At 55.0% G+C, this 20,485-nt stretch overlaps 6 protein-coding genes across 6 annotated transcripts; 3 read left to right on the top strand and 3 right to left on the bottom strand.

The window, feature by feature from the left end:
• Positions 1 to 71: 71 nt before the first annotated feature.
• CHGG_09513 (uncharacterized protein) lies at positions 72 to 1,022 on the bottom strand (the record flags this gene model as incomplete). The annotated part of the gene is made up of 1 exon (XM_001227439.1): positions 72 to 1,022. One exon carries the CDS (start codon positions 1,020 to 1,022, stop codon positions 72 to 74), a length of 951 nt encoding a protein of 316 aa, XP_001227440.1.
• Positions 1,023 to 1,780: 758 nt separating this feature from the next.
• On the top strand, positions 1,781 to 3,486 carry CHGG_09512 (uncharacterized protein; the record flags this gene model as incomplete). Its single annotated transcript, XM_001227438.1, has 6 exons — positions 1,781 to 1,845; positions 2,094 to 2,115; positions 2,177 to 2,352; positions 2,580 to 2,823; positions 3,258 to 3,290; positions 3,364 to 3,486. The coding sequence occupies 6 exons, from the start codon at positions 1,781 to 1,783 to the stop codon at positions 3,484 to 3,486; spliced, it is 663 nt and encodes a 220-aa protein (XP_001227439.1).
• A 649-nt stretch (positions 3,487 to 4,135) lies between these two features.
• CHGG_09511 (uncharacterized protein) lies at positions 4,136 to 10,295 on the top strand (the record flags this gene model as incomplete). The annotated part of the gene is made up of 9 exons (XM_001227437.1): positions 4,136 to 4,501; positions 5,234 to 5,794; positions 5,850 to 6,152; positions 6,216 to 7,115; positions 7,184 to 7,636; positions 7,692 to 8,063; positions 8,737 to 8,857; positions 8,945 to 9,045; positions 9,453 to 10,295. 9 exons carry the CDS (start codon positions 4,136 to 4,138, stop codon positions 10,293 to 10,295), a joined length of 4,020 nt encoding a protein of 1,339 aa, XP_001227438.1.
• Positions 10,296 to 12,184: 1,889 nt separating this feature from the next.
• CHGG_09510 (uncharacterized protein) lies at positions 12,185 to 13,346 on the bottom strand (the record flags this gene model as incomplete). The annotated part of the gene is made up of 4 exons (XM_001227436.1): positions 12,185 to 12,456; positions 12,508 to 12,688; positions 12,742 to 13,055; positions 13,181 to 13,346. 4 exons carry the CDS (start codon positions 13,344 to 13,346, stop codon positions 12,185 to 12,187), a joined length of 933 nt encoding a protein of 310 aa, XP_001227437.1.
• A 354-nt stretch (positions 13,347 to 13,700) lies between these two features.
• CHGG_09509 (uncharacterized protein) lies at positions 13,701 to 18,380 on the top strand (the record flags this gene model as incomplete). The annotated part of the gene is made up of 8 exons (XM_001227435.1): positions 13,701 to 14,242; positions 14,415 to 15,744; positions 15,827 to 15,903; positions 15,966 to 16,439; positions 16,496 to 16,783; positions 16,879 to 17,018; positions 17,331 to 17,542; positions 17,736 to 18,380. The coding sequence occupies 8 exons, from the start codon at positions 13,701 to 13,703 to the stop codon at positions 18,378 to 18,380; spliced, it is 3,708 nt and encodes a 1,235-aa protein (XP_001227436.1).
• Positions 18,381 to 19,079: 699 nt separating this feature from the next.
• On the bottom strand, positions 19,080 to 20,451 carry CHGG_09508 (uncharacterized protein; the record flags this gene model as incomplete). Its single annotated transcript, XM_001227434.1, has 5 exons — positions 19,080 to 19,365; positions 19,415 to 19,577; positions 19,806 to 19,923; positions 19,978 to 20,370; positions 20,431 to 20,451. The coding sequence occupies 5 exons, from the start codon at positions 20,449 to 20,451 to the stop codon at positions 19,080 to 19,082; spliced, it is 981 nt and encodes a 326-aa protein (XP_001227435.1).
• Positions 20,452 to 20,485: the final 34 nt, after the last annotated feature.

The following is a 20,485-nucleotide window of genomic DNA, read 5'->3' as shown; positions in this document are numbered from 1 at the left end:
GGCACTCCTGTTAGTATGGTTTAATGTTAACTTCAGCCGTTCTCAAACCATTCTAGGGCGACCCATGACTCTCAAACCACGTTCCGCATCTCCTGCCCCGCAAGGAACTTCCGCAAGTTGTCTACGATCAACTCCTCTGCGCCCTGCGGCCTGCCTCCCGCGGCATGGGGAGACAGAACCAAGTTCTTTGCCCCGTACAGCTTATCCCCCTCCGGCAACGGCTCCTGCTCAAACACATCCAACGCCGCGCCCCCAATCTCCTCCTTCTCCAGCGCCTCAAACAACGCATTCTCATCCACCGACGACCCGCGGCCCACATTGACCAACCACGCATGCTTGGGCAGCAGCGCCAGCCTCTCCTTATTCAGCGCATGCCTCGTCGACGCATCCCCCGGCAGGATCATCACCAGCGCATCCGTCTGCGGCAGCAACTCGGCCAACTTATCCTCACCAAACACCTCCACCCCGGCCCGCACCCCGGCCGTCCTCGCCACCCCGCGCACCGTGGCGCCCAGCCCCACCAGCATCGGCGTCAGGCACTTCGCAATATTCCCAAACCCCCACACCAGCACGCGCGCGTCCCTCAGCGTCCGGAACGTCCCCGGCTCCCGGTCCGGCTGCGGCCCGCCCAGATGCCCCGGCCACTTGCCCTGCAGCTGGTAGTCGCGCATCTCGTGAAAGCGGCGGGCGGCGGTCAGCAGCAGGCCCAGGGCGTGCTCGGCCACGGTGTGGTCGTGCAGGCCGGAGCCGGTGCAGATGGTAATGAGGGAGGTGTCGAAGCCCGCGGCGAGCACGTCGTTGGGGCCGGCGGCGAGGGACTGGATCCAGCGGAGCTGGCGGAGGTTGGAGGCGGCGAAGGAGAGGTTGGCGGCGCTGTTGGCCCAGGTTATGAGGATTGTGGCGTCGAGGAGGTCAGAGGGGAGGGTGGGGGCTTTGGCGTCGTAGGGGTGCAGGGTTAGGGTGGGGAAGCCGGCGAGGAGGGCGGGGTTGAAGTTGAGGGTTGTGGGGTAGAGGAGCTTCATTTTCGTGGTTATGGTAGTTGTTGTTGCGAGTGGGTGTGAAGGTCCTTGTTTGTCAGGTTTGGTGATGATGTTGAGATTCGTGTTGAAGCTGATTGAAGATTTTGAATTGGCGCAAGGGCAGCGATGGAGGAGTTGACAGCAGAGCTCATCAGGAGAAAGTTTCGCCGGAGCTCCGGTTCGACGCGAGCCCAAAGAAGGCCGAGGGGTGGCCGGTGGGTAACCATCTCCGATGATCAAGGAACCTACCAGAACCAAGTCCACGCCATCACATTACTCTTCAATGGCCGCGAGATGGCCGGTATGAACAGACAAATTCCAAGTCGAGAATGCTCTAACCACTTTGAGCATTCAGAGAACGAATCTGTAACCCCCCGGCGGCAGCATGTTCTGGGGTACTGGTTGGTCCAACCGCAGCCAGGACAATGTTAAACTGGCCGCGTATGCCAGCACCTCCCCGCACTGCCCACCCCTCAACGACTCCTGAGCCAGGACCAGTCATCGCGCTCCAAAGCCTGTCCTGGAAGGAGTTGGCGTGCATACGAACGTCCGCCGTGGAACCATTCACCATCCTAGGGGTACGAAATTTAAGCTCCTGTGGAGCACCCCACCCGTTTGCCCCGCGCCCCGATATCGCGTTTCTGTGCCCCTCCTCCTGCGAGATTTTTCCAACGGCGCGCTGAGGAAGAGTCATACGCGTCGAGACATTGACGCCTTGTATTTCCATTGTTCGGCCTCGAGAATCGGGCAATTGCAACACAATGACGGAGGCATTGACGAGCATTCAGCTCACATCGCTCCCCAGGATCTCCCAGGGCAAAGTCAGGTGCGATAACCCACCCAATCGCTCAAATTTTCGTTTTCGCAAGATGCATGGGGTTTGCATCCAGACTCCCAGGCATTTGAGATGCGCATGCGCCCCGACTTACACTCGGCCTTGACAGGGACCTTTTCTCTCTGCCTGACGGAGAAAACCCGACGCTCCTTTTTGTCACTTCGGGTACTTGCTGATCCTGCTCGTGTTTCAAACCTCCCAGTGTTCCTAACCGTCGACTCCTTTGCAGACCGCATCAGCGCCTATGACGTCATCCTCAAAGTGCGCCATGTCTATATTGTGAATGGCAACTGCAACACTTGCTAACCCTGTGGCGTGACAGAATGGTATTCCCACAAAGGGCGCCATCCTAACCCTTTTGTCGGCCAAATGGTTCGAGGTGCTCTCCTCCCGCGTGCCAGGCCTGAAGCACCACTTTCTCCACCTGGGCCCTCCTCCGGCCTCCGGCCTCTCTCAGGAGGAGCAACAGATGCTTCGTGGCCGCTCGATGACTGTCCGGTATGCAAAAGGAAGGAATCTTCCTGACGAAGGCCGCTAACCGAGCCTCGTAGTCGTCTTAAGATCTTCCCTATTGAGGCGATCGGTAGGTTTCTAATCTTCCTAGAGCTTTCGGCCCTGTGGGTTGACAGCTTGTAAAAAGTGCGCGGATATGTCACGGGAAGCGCCTGGAACGAGTAAGCAGCACGTCACTCATAATGCATCCCGACACCCTGACACCAGCACAGGTACAAGGAGACCCAGACCATCCACGGCCTGCCGCAGCCGGCCGGGTTGAAGCGCTGTGAGCGCCTCCCTAAACCCATCTACACGCCCTCGACCAAGGCAGAGCTCGGAGACAAGGACATCAACATCTCGCCCGACGAGGCTAGAGGCATCGTCGGCGACAAGTATGCCGGTCGTCTCGAAGAGTTGGCTCTCGCTTGCTACAACGCCGGGGCTGCGTATGCCGAGGAGCGCGGTATCATCATTGTAGGTCCATCTCCCATGGCGGCCCTTAAGATCGCATTTGGGGAAATGTTGCGCTGACGCCTTGCCTTGGTAGGCGGATACGAAATTTGAGTTCGGCCTGGATGAGGAGACAGATGACATCTATCTCGTCGATGAGGTTCTTACGTGCGCCACCCCTGAGCCAAGTCTTTTGGTGGCGTGGTGATTGTGATGCAAGGCTTCGATTCACTGACATGACCCCTTAGACCTGACTCTTCGCGGGTTCTGGAGCAAAGCCGATTATGAGAGTTCGTCCCCCGGGTCTGATTTTCCTGACAGAGTCCATGCTGACCATGTATTAGCGGGGCGCGACCAGGACTCTTGTACGATGAGTCATTTCTAACATCGTTTCTCTCATTGCCGAAACCGGGCTTGAACTGTGGTAAAGATGCTAACAAGTAAAAGTCGATAAGCAGGTGCTAAGAAACTGGCTGACTGACAATGGTCTGGTATGTACTATTCCACGGTGCCCCGGTGCGGACGAAGGAACTCTCGTTCCTTACCAACGCTAACGTAAAATAGAAGGGCAAGCCGGACGTCGAGATGCCGCCCGAGGTTGTCGAAAAGACCAAGGGCCGGTATACTGAGGTGTTCAAGCTTATGACAGGAGAGAGCTTGGAAGATGTGCTGAAGGCGGCAAACTAAACCGGTGCACTAAAATGGGGTAAGTCTGCCGGAAATGGGCATGGACTAGTTCTCGGATTGTAGACGAGTGGTTACATGTAGGCATCCGCTCACAGCTGCCGTGAAGTATGTGTCAGTTGTCAAGGTACTCCATACCTCCTGCTACATAGTCAAGTATGGTTGCTGTTACGAGCGCCGACAAACAGGCTCGTTGGGCTGTGGGCGGCCTCGACCGTTTCTCAAAATCACGATCAATATGGCGACATGCCTTGTAACTAACCGGTATTGACGACGGGATACCGGCGGCCTCTCTTGCAAGGGTTCACAATTTAGCCACCACGGTCAAGAAGTTGAAGCGTGGTGTTGTTTAACGGCGAGAGGTGAGAGTTGACTGTGTTTCAGCAGCAAGCAGGGCGTTTGTGCCGAGTATTAAACCGACAATGGTATATAGGCACCACTTCGTCATGGAACCGTCAGAGCTGTCGCCAGTGTACACATCCCGCCTCATCACCCGTCTACGCACCCCTCCTTAACCCGAACAAAGCGCAACTTCGGGCGGTCAACCCCTGACACATGACTATACCCCTCCCCCATCCCCAGATGCGCCCTTTTAGCCTGTTCAGTCCACCGCTCCCAAATCGCCATCATAACAAGCACATCACGGCGCAACATGCTCTCCGCTACACCCCCATCCCCATCTCCCCGTCTCCTCCTCCCCAACAACCACCTCACACACCGCGATCCCCTCTCCCTCCACCCGCCCCTGACCCGCGCAACCTCAGCATCCGAAATAAACTCTAGATCTCCCATCTGCAGGTTGTTCCCGCGATACGGCTCGCCGACCAACGCGATAAAAGTCTTATCGGCCGCGCGGTCAAACACCCCGTTATGCAGCTGCGTGGCGGTGGGCAAGAGAGGGTCCCTGACGTACAGGGCTGGGCGTGGTGGCTGGTCGTTGTTGGCAAGTATTAGGCCCGCCACGGGTATGATGATGGTGTGGAAGCGGTTGGTGAAGCCGCTTTCGCGGAGGGTGAGAGTGAGGGGGTGGCGCGGGTTACGTTGATGAAGAGGATGTCGGCTTTGGGGCCCGGGTCGAGCCGGATGCTGGTGGGGTTCTGGCGGGCTTTGTCGAAGGGGTGTGATGCGAGATGAGCGCGGATGACGGTGCGTGCCTCGTGGTTGGTGGCGGCAATGTAACATTGCCAATGTTGTTGATCCCGGATGGATCCGGCACCATGCCGCGCGCTTGCAGCCCGCTGTGGGCTGAGCAACCACGACCGCACATTCTCCCTCTTCTGCATATTGAGTTGCGGATCGCGGGACTCGGCTCCCTTATCCTTGTGATGGCCATCTCGTGATTTCCTCTGTATTGTACCGATCAGATTCCCTTCTCTGAACAGAAAGCGCGTTCGCTGTTTCGGCCCAAGTCGGCTCAGTCGCTCTTCCGTCGTTAGGCCATTGCTCTCCCGCCACGGAGCCTTGCAGACACCGCAATCCCAAGGCAGCTTGGGTAGCAAAACCAGCGAGACGTGAATTACTGAGTCTCTCCGATGCACGGCTCGCAGCCCTCTCAAGGTATATCCCCCCGACCTGGCTTCTGCGCTCACGGTTCTCCGTGTCTTCCGCCTTGCGACATGTCTTTGGCTTGCTGTCTGGCTGACCCGCCCTAGCGAGGCACGCTGGCGTCGACTCGAGGCAATTGGACCCCCAGAGTTCCAGCTTCACAAACGAAGACATATCGGATATCATATGTCTGCTTGTGCCGCAGTCGAGATACGCGCGCGAGGAGCTGAGGCAGATTGCCGCCGACGCATCGCATCATGTCGTGGACAGGGCGGATGTGGACGCATCGCGCAACTTTGCGGGTGTAGAGTCAGGCGCTGGCGAGCACTGCATTGCCCTTCGATTCTCGTCACAGGTCAAGAACCCTGTACAAGGCTTTACGTTTGGCAGGAATGAAAGCCGGTGCGACATCTGCCTCCGGCTCGACCCGCACCGACGTATAAGCCAGGTACATGTTCGCATCTACCTGAGTGAATCGGGCGACTTGATGCTGGAGGACACATCGACCAATGGGACTGTGGTCGACCAATCCCTCCTCAAACAGAAACACTCGTCCGTTGGGGCCAAGACCACGCTGAGCAACGGCTCGAAGATCACAATTCTCATGCATGAACCTCGTCGCGATATTGTCTTCTTAGTTCAAATCCCGACTCGCGATGGCTCTTGTCAAGCAACCTACGAACGCAATCTAAGGCACTATCTGGCAGGCCGGGCCCGCAATGCTGCTGACACGAGCGAAACCGTTATGCCCAGGCCAGGAGAACAGGTAGGCAGCTTCTACAAGCCCCACGGAATTGCCCCAGCACTTACTGTTTGGGCAGATGGACATTTTTAAGCCTGGCTCTTCGAGCCGCCTGGTTGGCACAGCCCGTGACGCCAATCCTGCTGCCGTAGCTGACCGGGTGCGACTACATGACGGTCTTCCAAGTCCATGGGGCGGCTCGAACAGGTACCGTCGTATTCTGGAGATTGGCCAGAGTGCTCCCGCTACGGTCTACAAAGTGACCCTGCAGTCTACAGGGAAGATATTCGCGGCAAAGGAGCTCGATAAGCGCAAGTTTAAAGCGCGGGATTTTCCTCAGACGGTCGAAGACGCAATACAAACTTTTCAGACAACTAAACATGTACGCCAAACCCTCCCCTTCCTGGACTGAAAACTTGGATAACCTGCTGATACCTCTAAATAGCCGAATATCGTAAAATATGTCGAGCACATCGACTGGGACGACAAGCTCCTTATCATCATCACGGAATTTGTTGGCCGGGGCAATCTGCAGAACCTCATCTTCAATGGCCCACTGACGGAGAGCGCCACCAAGACCATGGCGAAGCAACTGCTTAGCGCTCTTGAGTACCTACACAAGATGAACATCACCCACTGTGATGTGAGGCCGGACAACATCTTAATCGACTCGTTCGACCCTTTCGTGGTGAAGCTCACCAATTTTGGAATGCCTAAAACGTTAGACGAGCAAATCTTGCGCGGAACCTTTCTCTATTGCGCACCTGAGCTCTACTCCGAATATGTCGAGTACGACGACCGTGGTCGCCGCCACCCGCGCAACCGCCGCCTCCACCACCTCCACCTAGCCACGGGCCCGCAACATAGCCGCGAAGCTGACATTTGGTCACTAGGCGGTGTTGTCTTTTATGCCTTGACGAAGAAGCCGCCATTCCCAGCGCGAGAAGGAGCCGGCGCCTCTGAACTCCTCCATCAGATCATGACCAAGCCGCTGGATATCTCACCACTTTTAAGAGTCGACGTTACCGAGGAAGGGATTAACTTTCTCCGCTGCATGCTCAGCCAGCGGCCCAAATTCCGGGTTACGGCTGGGTCTCTGCAAAAGCATGACTGGATATTGGGGATCTCTCAGGCCACGACTCTTGTGGAAGAGTTGGCGAGTATCTCAGAGAAAGGGGCTCCCAGCGGACCCGAAGCTTTGCAGCCTGCACTAGAACCAAGCATCTCTATACAGATGGTTCCAGTCGAGGGGTTTCCGGTATCGCTGCCCGATTTTGTCGACTATATAATGGCTTCCCTTCCACTTCCTCTTTGGGAACCACCGATTCCTCCCGGGAAGATTCGTGTAAGATGGAAATGTGTACGAGTATTCTTCTCTCCCCTTGTAGCTCGGCTCTACTAACCAGGCTACAGAGATGTGGTGCCAATCTCCACGACGATTTCACGGAACTAGAGCCAGGCGCGCTGAAAGACCTGGAGGCGGAACTACGTGCTGCCAACAACGGTAATTCTCAGCGCAGCCACGGCGTGATTGACAGTCTTAAGAGAAGCTTCCTAGTAGTGTACAACCTGGCGATGCTCATGATCAATTCGATGCGTCGAGGCAGCGCCAACGACGATATTCCCCTTCCACTCCGCAATGACCCACCCCAAACCACCAACCCAGGAGCCTCCGAGATGGACATTCTCCATCTTCTCTGCTGTATCCATAGTGGCGAGACAGGGACCATACTTCACCAAGAACGCATCACGAATGCGAGCACAGACAGAGAACTCTTCGTGCTTCTGAATGATATCTACCGGAAACGAAAGAGCATCATGTCTTGGCTCAGTCTGCGCCACCTCTCCAAGCTGCTCTTGACCAGGGTAAGTGACGCTCCTTCAGGAACATGGTCTGGTACGACTCTTGACACAGCCTTAGTTCGAGCTCGACTTCAGCCGCTTCGTCCAGGTCCACCTCCACAGCAAGGCCTGCCAGTCAGCGAGCTGCGTCTGCCTCCCCACTCCCGACCGTGTCATCGGCAACGAATACCGCTGTCGGCCGGCGCCGGAGGTCGAGCCGAAGCATGTGCCGGTCTTCGGAGACAACTACCTGATCCATTACTTCAAGTCTCCGAAGTGCATTTCCGAAATGCAGACGACCATCTTCAACCAGTTGCCCAAGCGCGCGTGCGGGCAGCTCACGGCGTTGCATGAGGAGTCGGCCCTGGGGTGGGGGTTGTATTTCGAGGAGGGGTGGCACTGGAGGTCGATCTACTTTATCACTGTTGTCTTGATCGTTACGGGGAGTTTGGTGTTTGGCGTTGCTTGGGCGATTTTGAAGGCGGATATTCAGAGCGCGTTCGCGATCACGAGTTCTTGGATGACATTAGGGAGTCTGATGCTTGGTTATTTCGCTGTGCGGAATTCTTGAAGCGGAAGACATGGGTATGGGTGACGCAGCGGCCGTGGTGCTATGGGTTGACCTCTTCACGGACGGGAAAAGCAAACAAAACTGAATACCAAGCCGTCCCAGAAGCGTGCTCCACGCTCGAGCACGACGCCTACACGTAAATGTACGTACTCTACGTCCTAATCCGGTCAGTCAACATGCTGACTCGGTATTAGGTGTTTCAGATAACCTCCACTGGTTGTCTGGTGATCCATTTGCGCTAAACCCCATCGACAACGACATGGAGAGCCAACCTTCCATACAAGGAGACGGAGCCTACCGTGCACCGAGACGGCCTCTATATTTTACACAGTCACAACTCGTACTTGACATCTATTGGCTTACCTTGGCAGGAAGGGTGGCAACGGGTGTCGACTACCTACCAGGTAGACGTCTAGAACAGCATAGAGCATCATGTTGTTTAGGTGGGAAGCCTTAGCAAGCACACCACCACCACTATCAAGCACACCGCTATTCCTGACTAAGAAAAGCGCGTGTGCCCCACTGCAGCAGTACAAGCTGAATTCTTTGACAGCTGCCAGGTGGGCCAACAGCGCAATTGAATTCTTCCCCAAAGCCATCTTCACAGCAGTGTTACTGCCACAGCATTAACTTTCCGCTTCCAATTAACGGCCTGCTGCCGCTGAGCCTGTCAGGTATGCTTTCAGACCCTGATTCTAATTATCATCCGACCTTTAAGACATTCCTGAAAGAATGGAATGCTCTCCTTGCTTCCGTTACAGAGGATGACTTCAACAAGAACCTGGCCAAGTTCAGAACACCGGGCCGGCATCCAGATGCAGCTGTAGATTACGCTGTAGCAACATGGATCGAGCCTTGGAAGGTTGGTAGCGTGGTCTTTGGGTGCCTATGGTGTTGTCGACGGTCGCTAACGCCCTACAGGAGAAGTTGGTCACGTTTTGGGTTAACCAAGTACCACACATGGGCCACACCACTACTCAAGCAGTGGAATCCTCCCATGCTGCGATCAAGAAATACCTTGTTTCTTCTAGGGCCGACCTCAAGAGCGTATTCGGGCGTCTAATGCTGTTCTAGCAACAACAGCGCGCCAGTTTTGATATTGAACATGCCCAAGCCACCAACAAGGTCAGGGTTGACCTAACAAGTGTTGTCTTCAGTTGGATTCGTGGGCAAGTCTCGCCGACCGCTCTGCAGCTATTAGCGAATGAAGTCAGCTCTCTTCCAGCAAACAATGGTCCCCTGACTACAAGCTGTACCTGTACAATCCAGGCCACTCACGGGCTCCCTTGTCGGCATATTCTATACCGACATCTGACTGGCGACGAGCCAGTGACCATACAGCAGATTCACAAGCATTGGTGGTTGTGGCGGCCGCAGGAACAACAGCATGTTGGCGATGATGACAGTAGAAATCCCAATGTTGAAGTGGTTGGGATTATGCCGATGCCAGACATCCCGTTGGATCCTCGTCAGGTGAAGGGCAAGGGCCGCCCTGTTGGGGCAATTGCCACTACCTCTGCTGCTTCCAGGAAGAAGGGCGCTGGCGTCAACAGCACCAAGCGGCTGCCGTCAGCATTCGAATACAACATCGAAGACGAACTAACCACGGCAGTACCGGCGCCGAAGCAGCAGCAGCAGCAGCAACAGGCCGGCGCGGCCTCAACGAAGCGATTCGGGCCAGCGCCGCCGCCGCCATCAACAGCGCCAGCAGCATTGGGATTAGGGCAGGGCCGAGCTATTGAGGGCAGCAGCAGGATAGAGCAAGTTCAGCAGGGACTTCGGGGTCGGCGCCGTGATGCCGAGTGGAGCGCCCAAACGCAGACTTCCGTTGAGGACCGCATTGAGGACTGTATTGTGGTCGCCATGACCTCGGTCAAAGGCGCCACAGCCAATTCCATGGTTACAAGTACAAAACTCGGTCTGCAGCGCCTGCGCCAGGTTGGGAGAGACTCGTACGAACCCGGCACAGCGGCACCGCGGGCCTCCAGTCGATTCATCGATGGCCTAGATGCCCTGGATCCCGACATTGAAGATGACCATGATCGGGCGCTAGCGGCAGCCGAAGTAGCTGCCCGCGAGGATCAGGAAGATGCTGTTGCTTTGGGGAATTAGCCAGCCGGCGGCAGACGCGGCTGATGCTTTGATGAATCGTTAGCATATTTCAGAACAGCAGAAATACAGCAGAATTGCGTTATCTACGATTTGTTCGGTTGATGCTGTTGTGGTTGCTGCTGGCACTGTGGCGGGCTGCGGCTGGCCTGGCAGCTGTCAAAGGAATTTAGTTTGTACTGCTGCAGTGTGACATATTCGCTTTTCCCAGTCAGGAATAGCGGTGTGCTTGATAGTGGTGGTGGTGTGCTTGCTAAGGCTTCCCTTGTTAGGTGATTGTGAACGACCACCATCGCCATTGAAATTCACTCTTTGGGGCTGAACCCTTAGAATATACATCAAGGCGGGTGTTGAGACCTGATTGAGTACGAGGCTTTTGATTTACTTTTAGACCGAGATCTCTTCAATAGCAAGGTAGCCCCCATTGTTGGAATATCTACGCCAGAGTGAGGTCCTCGGAGGAGGACGCGGCAGAGGACTGGGGGTGGCTTATTATCCTGTCCGGAGGACAATATTACGGTCAAACTTTTGGAAATTACTAACTATTAGTTAGTTAGTTAACTAACTAGTTATGGGAAATTGATACCATAGCGCGCCACCCGGCTCATGGAAAATGATCTTGGGTACCGTTTTCGGGCGGCAAAGCGGTCTTCCGTAAGGAACACCGTTTTCCCGCTACAAAATTATCCCTGTTACCATCTCCCCGCACAAGGACCCTGTTATAACCCAATGAATCTTGCATCTGGGAACTGAACTTCGCATGGGATTTTTTTTGCTGCTAAAAATCATCTACTACGATTTTCACATTCAACTCATTTTCTGTTTCAAAATACATTACACTGCGAGTCCTTTTTTCAGATACAAGCTGCACTTCCGCAGAATGTATACTTCCGCGGAGACCTTTCTCCCGTCTCCACAGCCTCACTGCACCGACACTCCATCGCCACTGCCGACGCTGTCTTGATCTGGAGAGCGCCTTCCATTCGAGGCTATCTTTAGGGCCGATTATGGTCTTGATTGGGAAATGGTCTTGCATGCAAGGCCATTTTTCACAGTGCGATAGTCTCCTGGTCAAAATCATTTTGCTTGCAAGATCAACTAGACTGGAAGATGCCTTTCCGCCGCCGTCGGGATCCTGTGCCGCTCACCAGCGAGGCCATGTCCTAACGGCATACCCCTGCGGTGACAGTATACGAATGGGCATGGCGGTCAGCGGGGCATGACCTCTGAGTACCAAGTCTGGTATGTCAGCGACAATTTTCACAGCCGGACTGCTCAAGACGGGTTCAATTGAACTGTTTGATGTGACGACGGCGAGGAGCACTCTCAACTTTCTGACGGTGGGCCTCGGGCAGCTGGACTGCCCATCCTCCTTGCGCCGGCACCAGATCACCAGAACCGTGCCCACGTCGGGCTATGCATCTCGGCCCCGTGCCGTTTGGAGAAGAGACCGATAACGCAATGTAGAAAAGTCAAGACCTCTGCCCCTCATCGCCCTAGCAATGTCTGCAAATAATGCTGGTAGCCATGTGTTGTGGCCAGTGCCAGCTGCTGTGTGAAATTGTCAGGATTCAGGCACGGCTGGGATCCTCGCCTCCTGCATCCTCCATGCAATGGTTATATGCTTGTTCAATCTATCTGAACTTTCACACCATATCCTCCCAAAATCCCTAGGCATATGTTAGCTCGGCCCGGCAAACGCAAAAAAGGGAACTCACCGTTTCTACAGTGCCATGCCCATGTCTGTCCTTTGAATCACATTTCGTCTAGATATCTCGACCCAGAGTCTCGCGCGGCTAGCCAAATAGCAGTGATAGCGATGTTTGTATAGTTGATGGTTCCTCCGGTTCAAGCGTATGGGAAAGTCGAGTTGCCCTCAATACCTTGTGGCTTCAATCGCTCGGGACGTACACATCGACATCGTCGTCGTCTGGATGGACGAACGCGCGTTTCTCCTTCCTACCCCTCTTGGATGCCCGAGGCTTGATGTATCGTTTGATGTTGCGGGGGTTGGGACGGTAGTCCCTGAATTTGGTCGAGTTGCACAATGTCTTGAACCAAGAAATGAAGGATGGACGGTCATTGTCGGACACTCGCTTCGAGTTCGGGTCACTCTCGTAGTCCACCACCAGCTTGGCACGGCTCGCGAGCTCGATGAATAGGACTGCAGACTGTTAGGCACCAAGAGACTTTACACACTAAGACAGGAGCTTACTCTTGCACCATTTTTGGACGTCCTTGCCGCTCCCAGCCACGTCGATGTACTCGCTAGCGAAATCGAAGATCTCGACGAAAAGCTGGGGGCTGTACTTGTCCTTCATTTCCCCCCTGATGCTCACCAAGTCTCTGCAGTTCTTGTACATGGCGCTCTCCCTACACATCTTCCTGTTCAACGCCTGGGGTGCATTAGCAATCGCCGGGGGTTGTGTCCAGGACCATTCAAACTCACAATAAGGTTGTCGATGCACCGTAGCTGCCAGTTAGAGCAATTGCCCATGATCCTCGACGCAGCATATTCGCGGACGTATTCGGCATCGCCGCCCTCAATGTCGTCGAGATAGTGCCGAACCAGATCATCTCGGGCTTCATCCGTCAAATGCAGAAGGTATGTAACACGTAGCTGATACTCGATAGACTTCAGCCGAGCATAAATAGCCTGCTTTGTGTCCTTGTCCAAGGCCGGTGTGTATTTTCGCTTCTTGACAGAAACGTCCACGCGTTGAGACGATCCCATTCCGGTCTGTAGCTGCTGCTGTGAAAAAGCTGTCAGCTATTGGTCAGTCTGGGCAAAGGCAGCCTCTTCTTACCTAGAGCTGACTGGTGAAACCTTCGATGTCTGGCATCGTCCCGGGGACGTGTAACAACAGTCACATTTTCCTGCTCCGTACGCGGGCTGACGAACATCTCGTCATCGTCGCTGGGCCTGGTACACCCGGTGTCATTGTTTGTGTTGTCGTTGTCATCTTGTTGCGTTCTTGGAATAACGGCACCCTGGGACTCAGCCTGCTGGGTTCCGCGTGCCGTTTCGCTGTCTATCGTCATGGACGGTGGCATCTTGGGCATGACTGTTGGTGTCAGCGAGGTACGGTCGGTTCTTGATGACCATGCGACGACAAGAAACTGACCGAAGGCGCAGAGCTGGATGCGACGGAGGGTGGTGGTCTTGATGCAATGGTGGAAGAGTGGCATGCCGAAAACTTGACCCATCCGGGGTAATTGGCGTCCCACTCAGGGCCCATGGCGCGGGTAAATGGCGGCCTCGCGATGCTGGTGGTGGGAGACGCGGTGGGCATGGTCCATGTGCTCCCACCAGTCGAGCAGCTTTGAATCGCCCCGGGAACCATCCCGCCCGTAGATGGCGAGGCCAAAACGCCGACACGACTTTCTGCAGTTACCAGCATCCAGAAGATGTGGCGCTTCATCAACAATTCCGTTGCACCCCGGCTCAAAGTGCCCAAGCGGGCACCCGAAGACCCGACAGAGTTCGCCAGCGCCTGGAAGCGACGGAAAGATGCCGAAGCCACTCTAGCCAGTGAGACGCAGCAACAGCAGAAATCCAGTGCGCCGCTGATGCAGAATAAAGATGATCGAACCGAGCCCATCGCCGCAGTCGAGGATTGGTTGTTCAGCGCTGAGTTCAACGACAGGATCGAGCCTCCGTCAGATACACCAGTCGATCAGGAATTGGACGAGCTTGCCGACTTGCCGCCACCAGCACCCGAGGACGAAGCAGTGAACTCCGACACCCTGACAACTATGAAAATCATTCAGCAGGAGCTTGCGGAAGCGGAGCTTAGCGAGTGTACACAACCTCTCGCCGATGAGCCGGCTCTGCCTCCCTCTGCCCTTCTCGAAATCTTTCCCCGCCTGAAGCAGAAGAAGACGTCGGATTCGAAGATCCATATAACCAAGACGTCGGCCCAAGCGTACAGAACGATGCCGGCGTCGAGGTTCTTCCGGATAGCGCAGAGCTGGATTCTTCGGAGCCGATACACCATACACCCAAACCCTTCAACATGTCGCCATTCATCTTCGCATTTGCACTCTGGGAAAAGAAGCACAACATCTCCAGAACCGCCCATTCTCATCTCCTTGAGGTCCTTCAACTTGCAACGTCTCTAGACGAGTTCCAGCGCATCCCCCAGTGAAAGGACACGTTGTCACGGCAAATGAGAAACATCCTTCCCCTCTCCACGTTACGACAGTCGACCCGTGGGCCCTCCTCTGCGACGCCTTTGGCCTCTACAACAACATGTACCGGGCGACGATGGGGTTCTATCTGACCGGGCTTTTCTTTGAGGAGTGGTTGCGAGGGAAGAGGGAAGGGATTTTCCCACTCACATTGGGACCACATGGCACCGACCTTGCAGACATCGTCCAGTCGTTGTTCCATATGAAGACTTTGGATTCCGGGAAACATCTTAGGATTGGTGGCCGAGATGTCTTCGTGTGCAGTTTTGTCGTCCACATAACGGGCGACATGCCCTCCCAGTCCAAACTCAGCGGATCTAAAGGTCACCAAGCGCTCCTCCCATGTCGCAGCTGGAACATCCCTATCGACCAGCGGGGAAACCTCGAGTACAACATTATCGACAATGGCCGGTACTATATGCAACATTTGGACAACATCTCGTTTGTCCGAGGCTTGTCTTCCAAGAGGGCCAAGGATGAGGCGGAAAAAAGACTCGGCGTCGTATGCAATGGGGAATTGATGGCCAACATCACCAAGCTCTTTCCTGCTCTTGACGTTCTTCGGTCCCGTCCGATTGATGCTGCACATTCCGAATTCGCCGGAATTGCCCGCGTCATGCTTGATGTCCTTTTTATGCCGGATGGCCTGCTCCTCGAACCGGCCAGAAATGAGCTTGCCAAGGTGTACCAGGATTTCACGTTTCCACCTGGGTGGTCTGCGCTCCAGAATCCCAAGACGCACAGAGGGTCATACAAGATGAATGAACATGCCCGGAGCTCAGTTCTCACACCTGTCATTCTCCGCTGTTGGCTCCGGCCCCGCCACGTCAGACCCGATCTCCATGAGCGCCTCGTCCGGTTCGCGCCCCAATTCCTCGACACATCTATCCGGTTTCCATACAACTTTGCCGCTGTCAACGCCTCGGACTGGATCATCGTAGCCTTTTGGAGCTTTACCTTGTCTGTCCTTACGATCTTCGGCAGAAATCTCACCGATCTCTATGACGATTTTGCCCGCGTTACTTTGCACGGACGGAAGGCGGTGCAGTTTCTTTTCCATGTTCTCGGAGAAGCTAAGAAATTAGCAGGCATCCGGGGCGAGGAAAAGAGACAGAAAGCCGATGCTCAGAAGCCCCGAGGTGCCAGTCGGGTCTCACTCTCAGCAGCCGCTACCATATCAGCAATTCATGCACACTCTGGCCTCTCCCATCCAACCCAAACGGTCCCGCCCCCGCCTCCTTCAGTGGTTTCTACTAATCATGTCAACAACGCGACAACGCAAATCGCCAGAACAGAAATCCAACGAGTACCTCAACATGAAAGGTCTGCCCAATATTCATCAGATCCTCCATCTTCCATTGGATGAAGCGGAGTATGGCTGCCGCTTAACCCTGACCTTTACCGGCGAGACAAAGCACAAGTAAGTGTATAAAACTACTAGTTGAGTTAAGGGGATAAGATGATACGAACCGACCAAACCAGGGATTATATCAGCGACGTCTTTGCGACGAACAGTCGGGACCCAGCGCCGACGCTCATCCGCCGAGAAAATGAACGGCAGGCGATTTCTTTCGCCCTCGCGGGCTGTTTCGAGAACCGATTTCCTGACGTGCATAACGCGTTCAGCGTTCTACGACGTAGCTGCCCAAGGCTAGCTGCAGCCTATGATCCATACTACGGCGAGAACACGGAAACCGACGAGGACTGTTCCGTCCTGGAAATCACAGCAGACGCATTACATCGACGACCGCTTGCGTTATACGGCCTGTCAGCCGCATGGGTCAAGAGCAGGAGGGATCCTTTGCTCAAGGTGCTTAGCCCACGTCAAGAGAAGGACAGCTGCGAGTTTATGCAGCTCTTCAGGGCAGCACTCTCCAAGGATTACAACCGGCCATTTGTGATGTCTTGGGGGAAGGGCCAGTTCCAATGGGCAGAAAAGCTGTCATTTGCGATCAGGTGAGCAGACTGCGGCAGTGACGGCAGACCCAACATGTTTTCTGACCTGTATATAGGGAATCAACAACTAGGAGGGTTTTTACACTTGGCAACTTCATCCGTGTCCTAGGCGGCGACTTGGATACTTGGACAATTGCACGGCTTGATGGCATATTCACTTTCTTCCAAACTGGCATCACATACCTCTTCGCGGTAGTCACACATACCGAGGCCAAGACAACCTTCCCGCAGAAGGAGTTCATTCTGGAGTGCCCGATCTACCACATCATAGAGAGACGCGAGATCATTGGGCTCCCCCGCGTCGGGGCTGACCGGATATGGATGGTGCCTCGGGCAGAAAAGGGGTCATTTGTCTATGTCAACCACGACATCTACTTCCTCTGATTGACCCATCTACCGTATGTCGCTAAACTCAAATGCGTTCCCCTGTCGGCTCCAGAACTGTGACGGAGAGGTGCAGACTCGAGCGGCTTCCGCTGGCTGCAGGTCCAGGATGCAGGGATGCAGCTACCAATTACCACCGACCGCCGGGAAGACACACCACATCAGAATCGGCTCTGCGTTGTCGCGAATTTCACGGTAAGTTAAACTTTTGAAAAAGTCGAGCGGCACTGCGGAAGGACGGCGAAATGGCGGGGTCGGCGCAGGACCAGATCGTGGTCGAGGTGGCGGACCAACCATCCCCGCTGAAGCGACCGAGCCGCGCCCCGAAACCGAGTGCGAAAGTTCGCGAAGCAATGCAATCGATCGAAGACGCAACCACCGCGTCGAGAAGGACTACGAGCGATGCTATGCGGACCGCCACTTCGAGAGGAACACGCGCGCTAGGAGGCGGGAATGCGACCAACAGCGAAGTTGGGACCGGGAAGACAGCGCTACAAACACTTCTAGAGGTGCTCAATGCACAGCGAAACGAGATGCTCGATACAATCATTGAACTACGCGACGTGGTCAGCAAGCAGCAGAACACGATTCAAGAATTGCACCATCAGCTCCAGGAATACCAACGTCAAATGGAATGCGCCCTAGCGAACACAAAGGCACAGCTATCAGAGGAGCTGAGGCAAGCTCGAGACCAGATCGACGTCCTTATACGCAACCCGGTATTCACAGCCTCGTCCCCAGCCAAGCGCAAGAGCATCGTACGCCGAAGTCGCTCGCACCCCACCATCAAGCCAACCAAGCGGGGTGCGCACCCTCTCCTCGTTGAACACGACACCCTCATCCTTTACCGACACGCTGTTCTGCACCATCGACACATCCAGAGTGGAGGAAAACGAAAAGAACAAAGTCCAGGTGGCGGATGTCAGAAAAGCAATCGAGACGGAGGTCCGGACACTGGAGAACATGGGAGATTGGCGCTGCGCTGCGGTTGTAAAGGAGACCCGGAACCCGGATCGGGTCAAGGTGGTTTGTAGAGACGAAAACGAGACCAGGATTGTCAAGGATGCAGCACAAAAGATCACTGTCCCGGGCGTACGGGTGCTGAGGGATCAGCTCTACCCAGTGAGGATCGACAATGCCAATCCGCACAGCGGTCCTCGACGCCGAGGGGAACGTTTTACCAGGGGCAATGGAAGCCCTTGGTACAGAGAACGACGTCAACATTGCCAAGATCGCCTGGCTCAGCAGGAAGGATACAGGCAAGGCCTACGGCTCTATGGTCGTCTACGTGACGAAGGGCAGCGAAGCGAGGCGACTTCTAGACGGGTGTTACTTTCCATCTGGGCCGGAGAATTCCGCTTACACGACTCGTGTTCGCGCTCTCGGGAAGGGCTCAAACTCAGTGCTACAGATGCCAGGAGATCGGGCCATAAGGGCCTTCGCCTGCAAAAAGCCGCAAAGATGCGGAAGGTGTGCGGAACAGGTTCACCACCACAAGACGTGTCAGTCCGTGTCCTGAAGTGCGTGCTTATGCAGAGGACCACACGAGTCATTTAGCAAGAACTGTCGGTACGCTGGGCTGAACATGGGGACTAAGACGCTAAGATCCTTCAGCTCAACGTCCGCAAACGGAGAGAAGTGCAGCAGAGTCTGCTAAACGACGAGGGACTTAAGGACTACGCAGTGCTGGCCATCTCCGAACCATATGCCAGGCTGATCGAAGACTCGGTGGTGACGGTCCCAATGGGTCATCACAATTGGAGGAAGTTAATACCAACGACAAGACGGGAGACGACGTGGCCGATTCGGAGTATGCTATGGGTACGAAGCGATATAGAGGTTGAGCAAATTCCAGTGCCGTCGGCAGACCTCACCGCAGCACGCATCCGGCTCCCAGATCGGGCAGTGCTGATGGTGTCAGTCTATGTAGAGGGCGGTAGTGACGAAGCACTGGAAGATGCAATGAGGGAGATTGACCTAATGATTAAGAGGTTTCGAAACGGAACAGGGACGAGAACGGATATCATACTGGCGGGCGATTTCAACCGCCACGACCAGCTTTGGGGAGGGGACGATGTCTCACCTCGGAGACAAGGCGAGGGAGACCGCATCATCAACCCTCATGGACACTCCCTAGGGAAACAGTGGGACGCTTCTTGTGACGATGTATGAGATGGGCCGGCTTGAGGAAAGACATGTGTGATTGCGCAATGACAACACGAGGGAGCCTCCACCGGGTTGCCACACAGCGAAATGTTACTCGACCCCCCGGCGGCCTTCAGCCATTTGCTGCTCCAACTCAGCCACCCGCCGCTTCAGCACGGCCAACTGCCGCTCCGACTCGGCACGCGCTTCAGCCACACGTCTATCGGCTTCGATGCGCTCCTTGTCGCGCGCTTCAGCAACTCGCCGCTCTGCTTCCTCGTAAAGGTTCTCCTCCTCATCACCGATCTCGGTGGTAAACTCTGTCGGCTTGTGTGAGTGGCGTGCCTTGCGAAAGATGGCCCTCAGCCGCTCGTATGTCAGAGTGATCGTGGGGTTTCTGTGGAAAGGTCAGATCGCCTTCGAGGTTTAAAATAAGGATGGCAAACCTCGTAATCCCAGCAGCCAACTCGGCGGTCGAGGGGCGACAATAGGCCGGTGGTAAACCAGCAGAACCGACGAAGTCAGAGAGATAGAGGTCGACTTGACCATCGGGTTGTTGATCGAGATCATCGTCATGGTAGAGGTCGTGCTGCAGGGGCCAGCCGTCCGCTGTAAGCAGGTGTTGGAAAGGATGAGTAATCAGACTGCCTCAGGCCACCTTGGTAAGCCCCAGGCACCAGACCCGAATTGGGGACAGAGAAAAGGCGGCTTCCGAATCTGCGAGAATCATCAATCAAGAAATCAGTTGAACCCATTCAATTTCGACCCCAATGAACCCCGTGTCCTGCGCTGTGCCAATATCCGTTAAACCCGTATAACGTCCAACAGCAGGCTTACCCAGGCCTTCTTCATACCGGGGGTATTGAAGGTCAAGGATAAGAACGGCTTGGATCTTATCGTCCAACGAATCGATATATTGGCGCGCCTTGCTCTCCACACGTTGGCGAGACTCGCTCTACGAGACCTCGCAAGTCAGAGCAGGCAGAGAACCGACTGGACCAAAAGAGACATCGGCTTGCTTGAGAAGTTTCCCATCGACGCCGATTCTAGCTGTGCCTTGTTCCTCGACCAACCGTATCAGGTTACGGATCGCAGGGTCCTTGGTATCGGCATACAACTTTCCGAGAGAAGCTTTGAGGTGGTCGCGGAGACCGGCTTGAACCTGGTAATGAAATGGGGATTCAGACATGATATCGAGATATACAGTTCCAGATTCGTAATCATATTCAACCCGTCGGATCTTCAGTTGGTCGAGTTCCAGCAGCTTAGCGTCCAGCTGCTCAAAAAGATCGTGTACGTGGCTCGCCTGCCAGTGAAAGGCAATGATCGACTCGGTGCCGCTTTGGCGAGAGTTGACGATGTGGTCAACAATCTGGTCAATCGTGGAGACCTCCAGCCAAACCTAACCGGGGTCAGCAATCGCCATGTGCCCAGACACGAAACAGAAGGAAACGTAAAATACCAGCTCGGCGTGACTCCTCATCTTCTGAAGAGGCAGGTAATGCCGGCCTCTCTGA

The sequence above is a fragment of the Chaetomium globosum genome, genomic scaffold, assembly GCF_000143365.1.
Source record: "Chaetomium globosum CBS 148.51 scaffold_6 genomic scaffold, whole genome shotgun sequence".
Classification (NCBI taxonomy): Eukaryota; Fungi; Ascomycota; class Sordariomycetes; order Sordariales; family Chaetomiaceae; genus Chaetomium; species Chaetomium globosum.
Note: the sequence above shows the minus strand (reverse complement) of the source record. Positions and strands in the feature narration are given on the sequence as shown.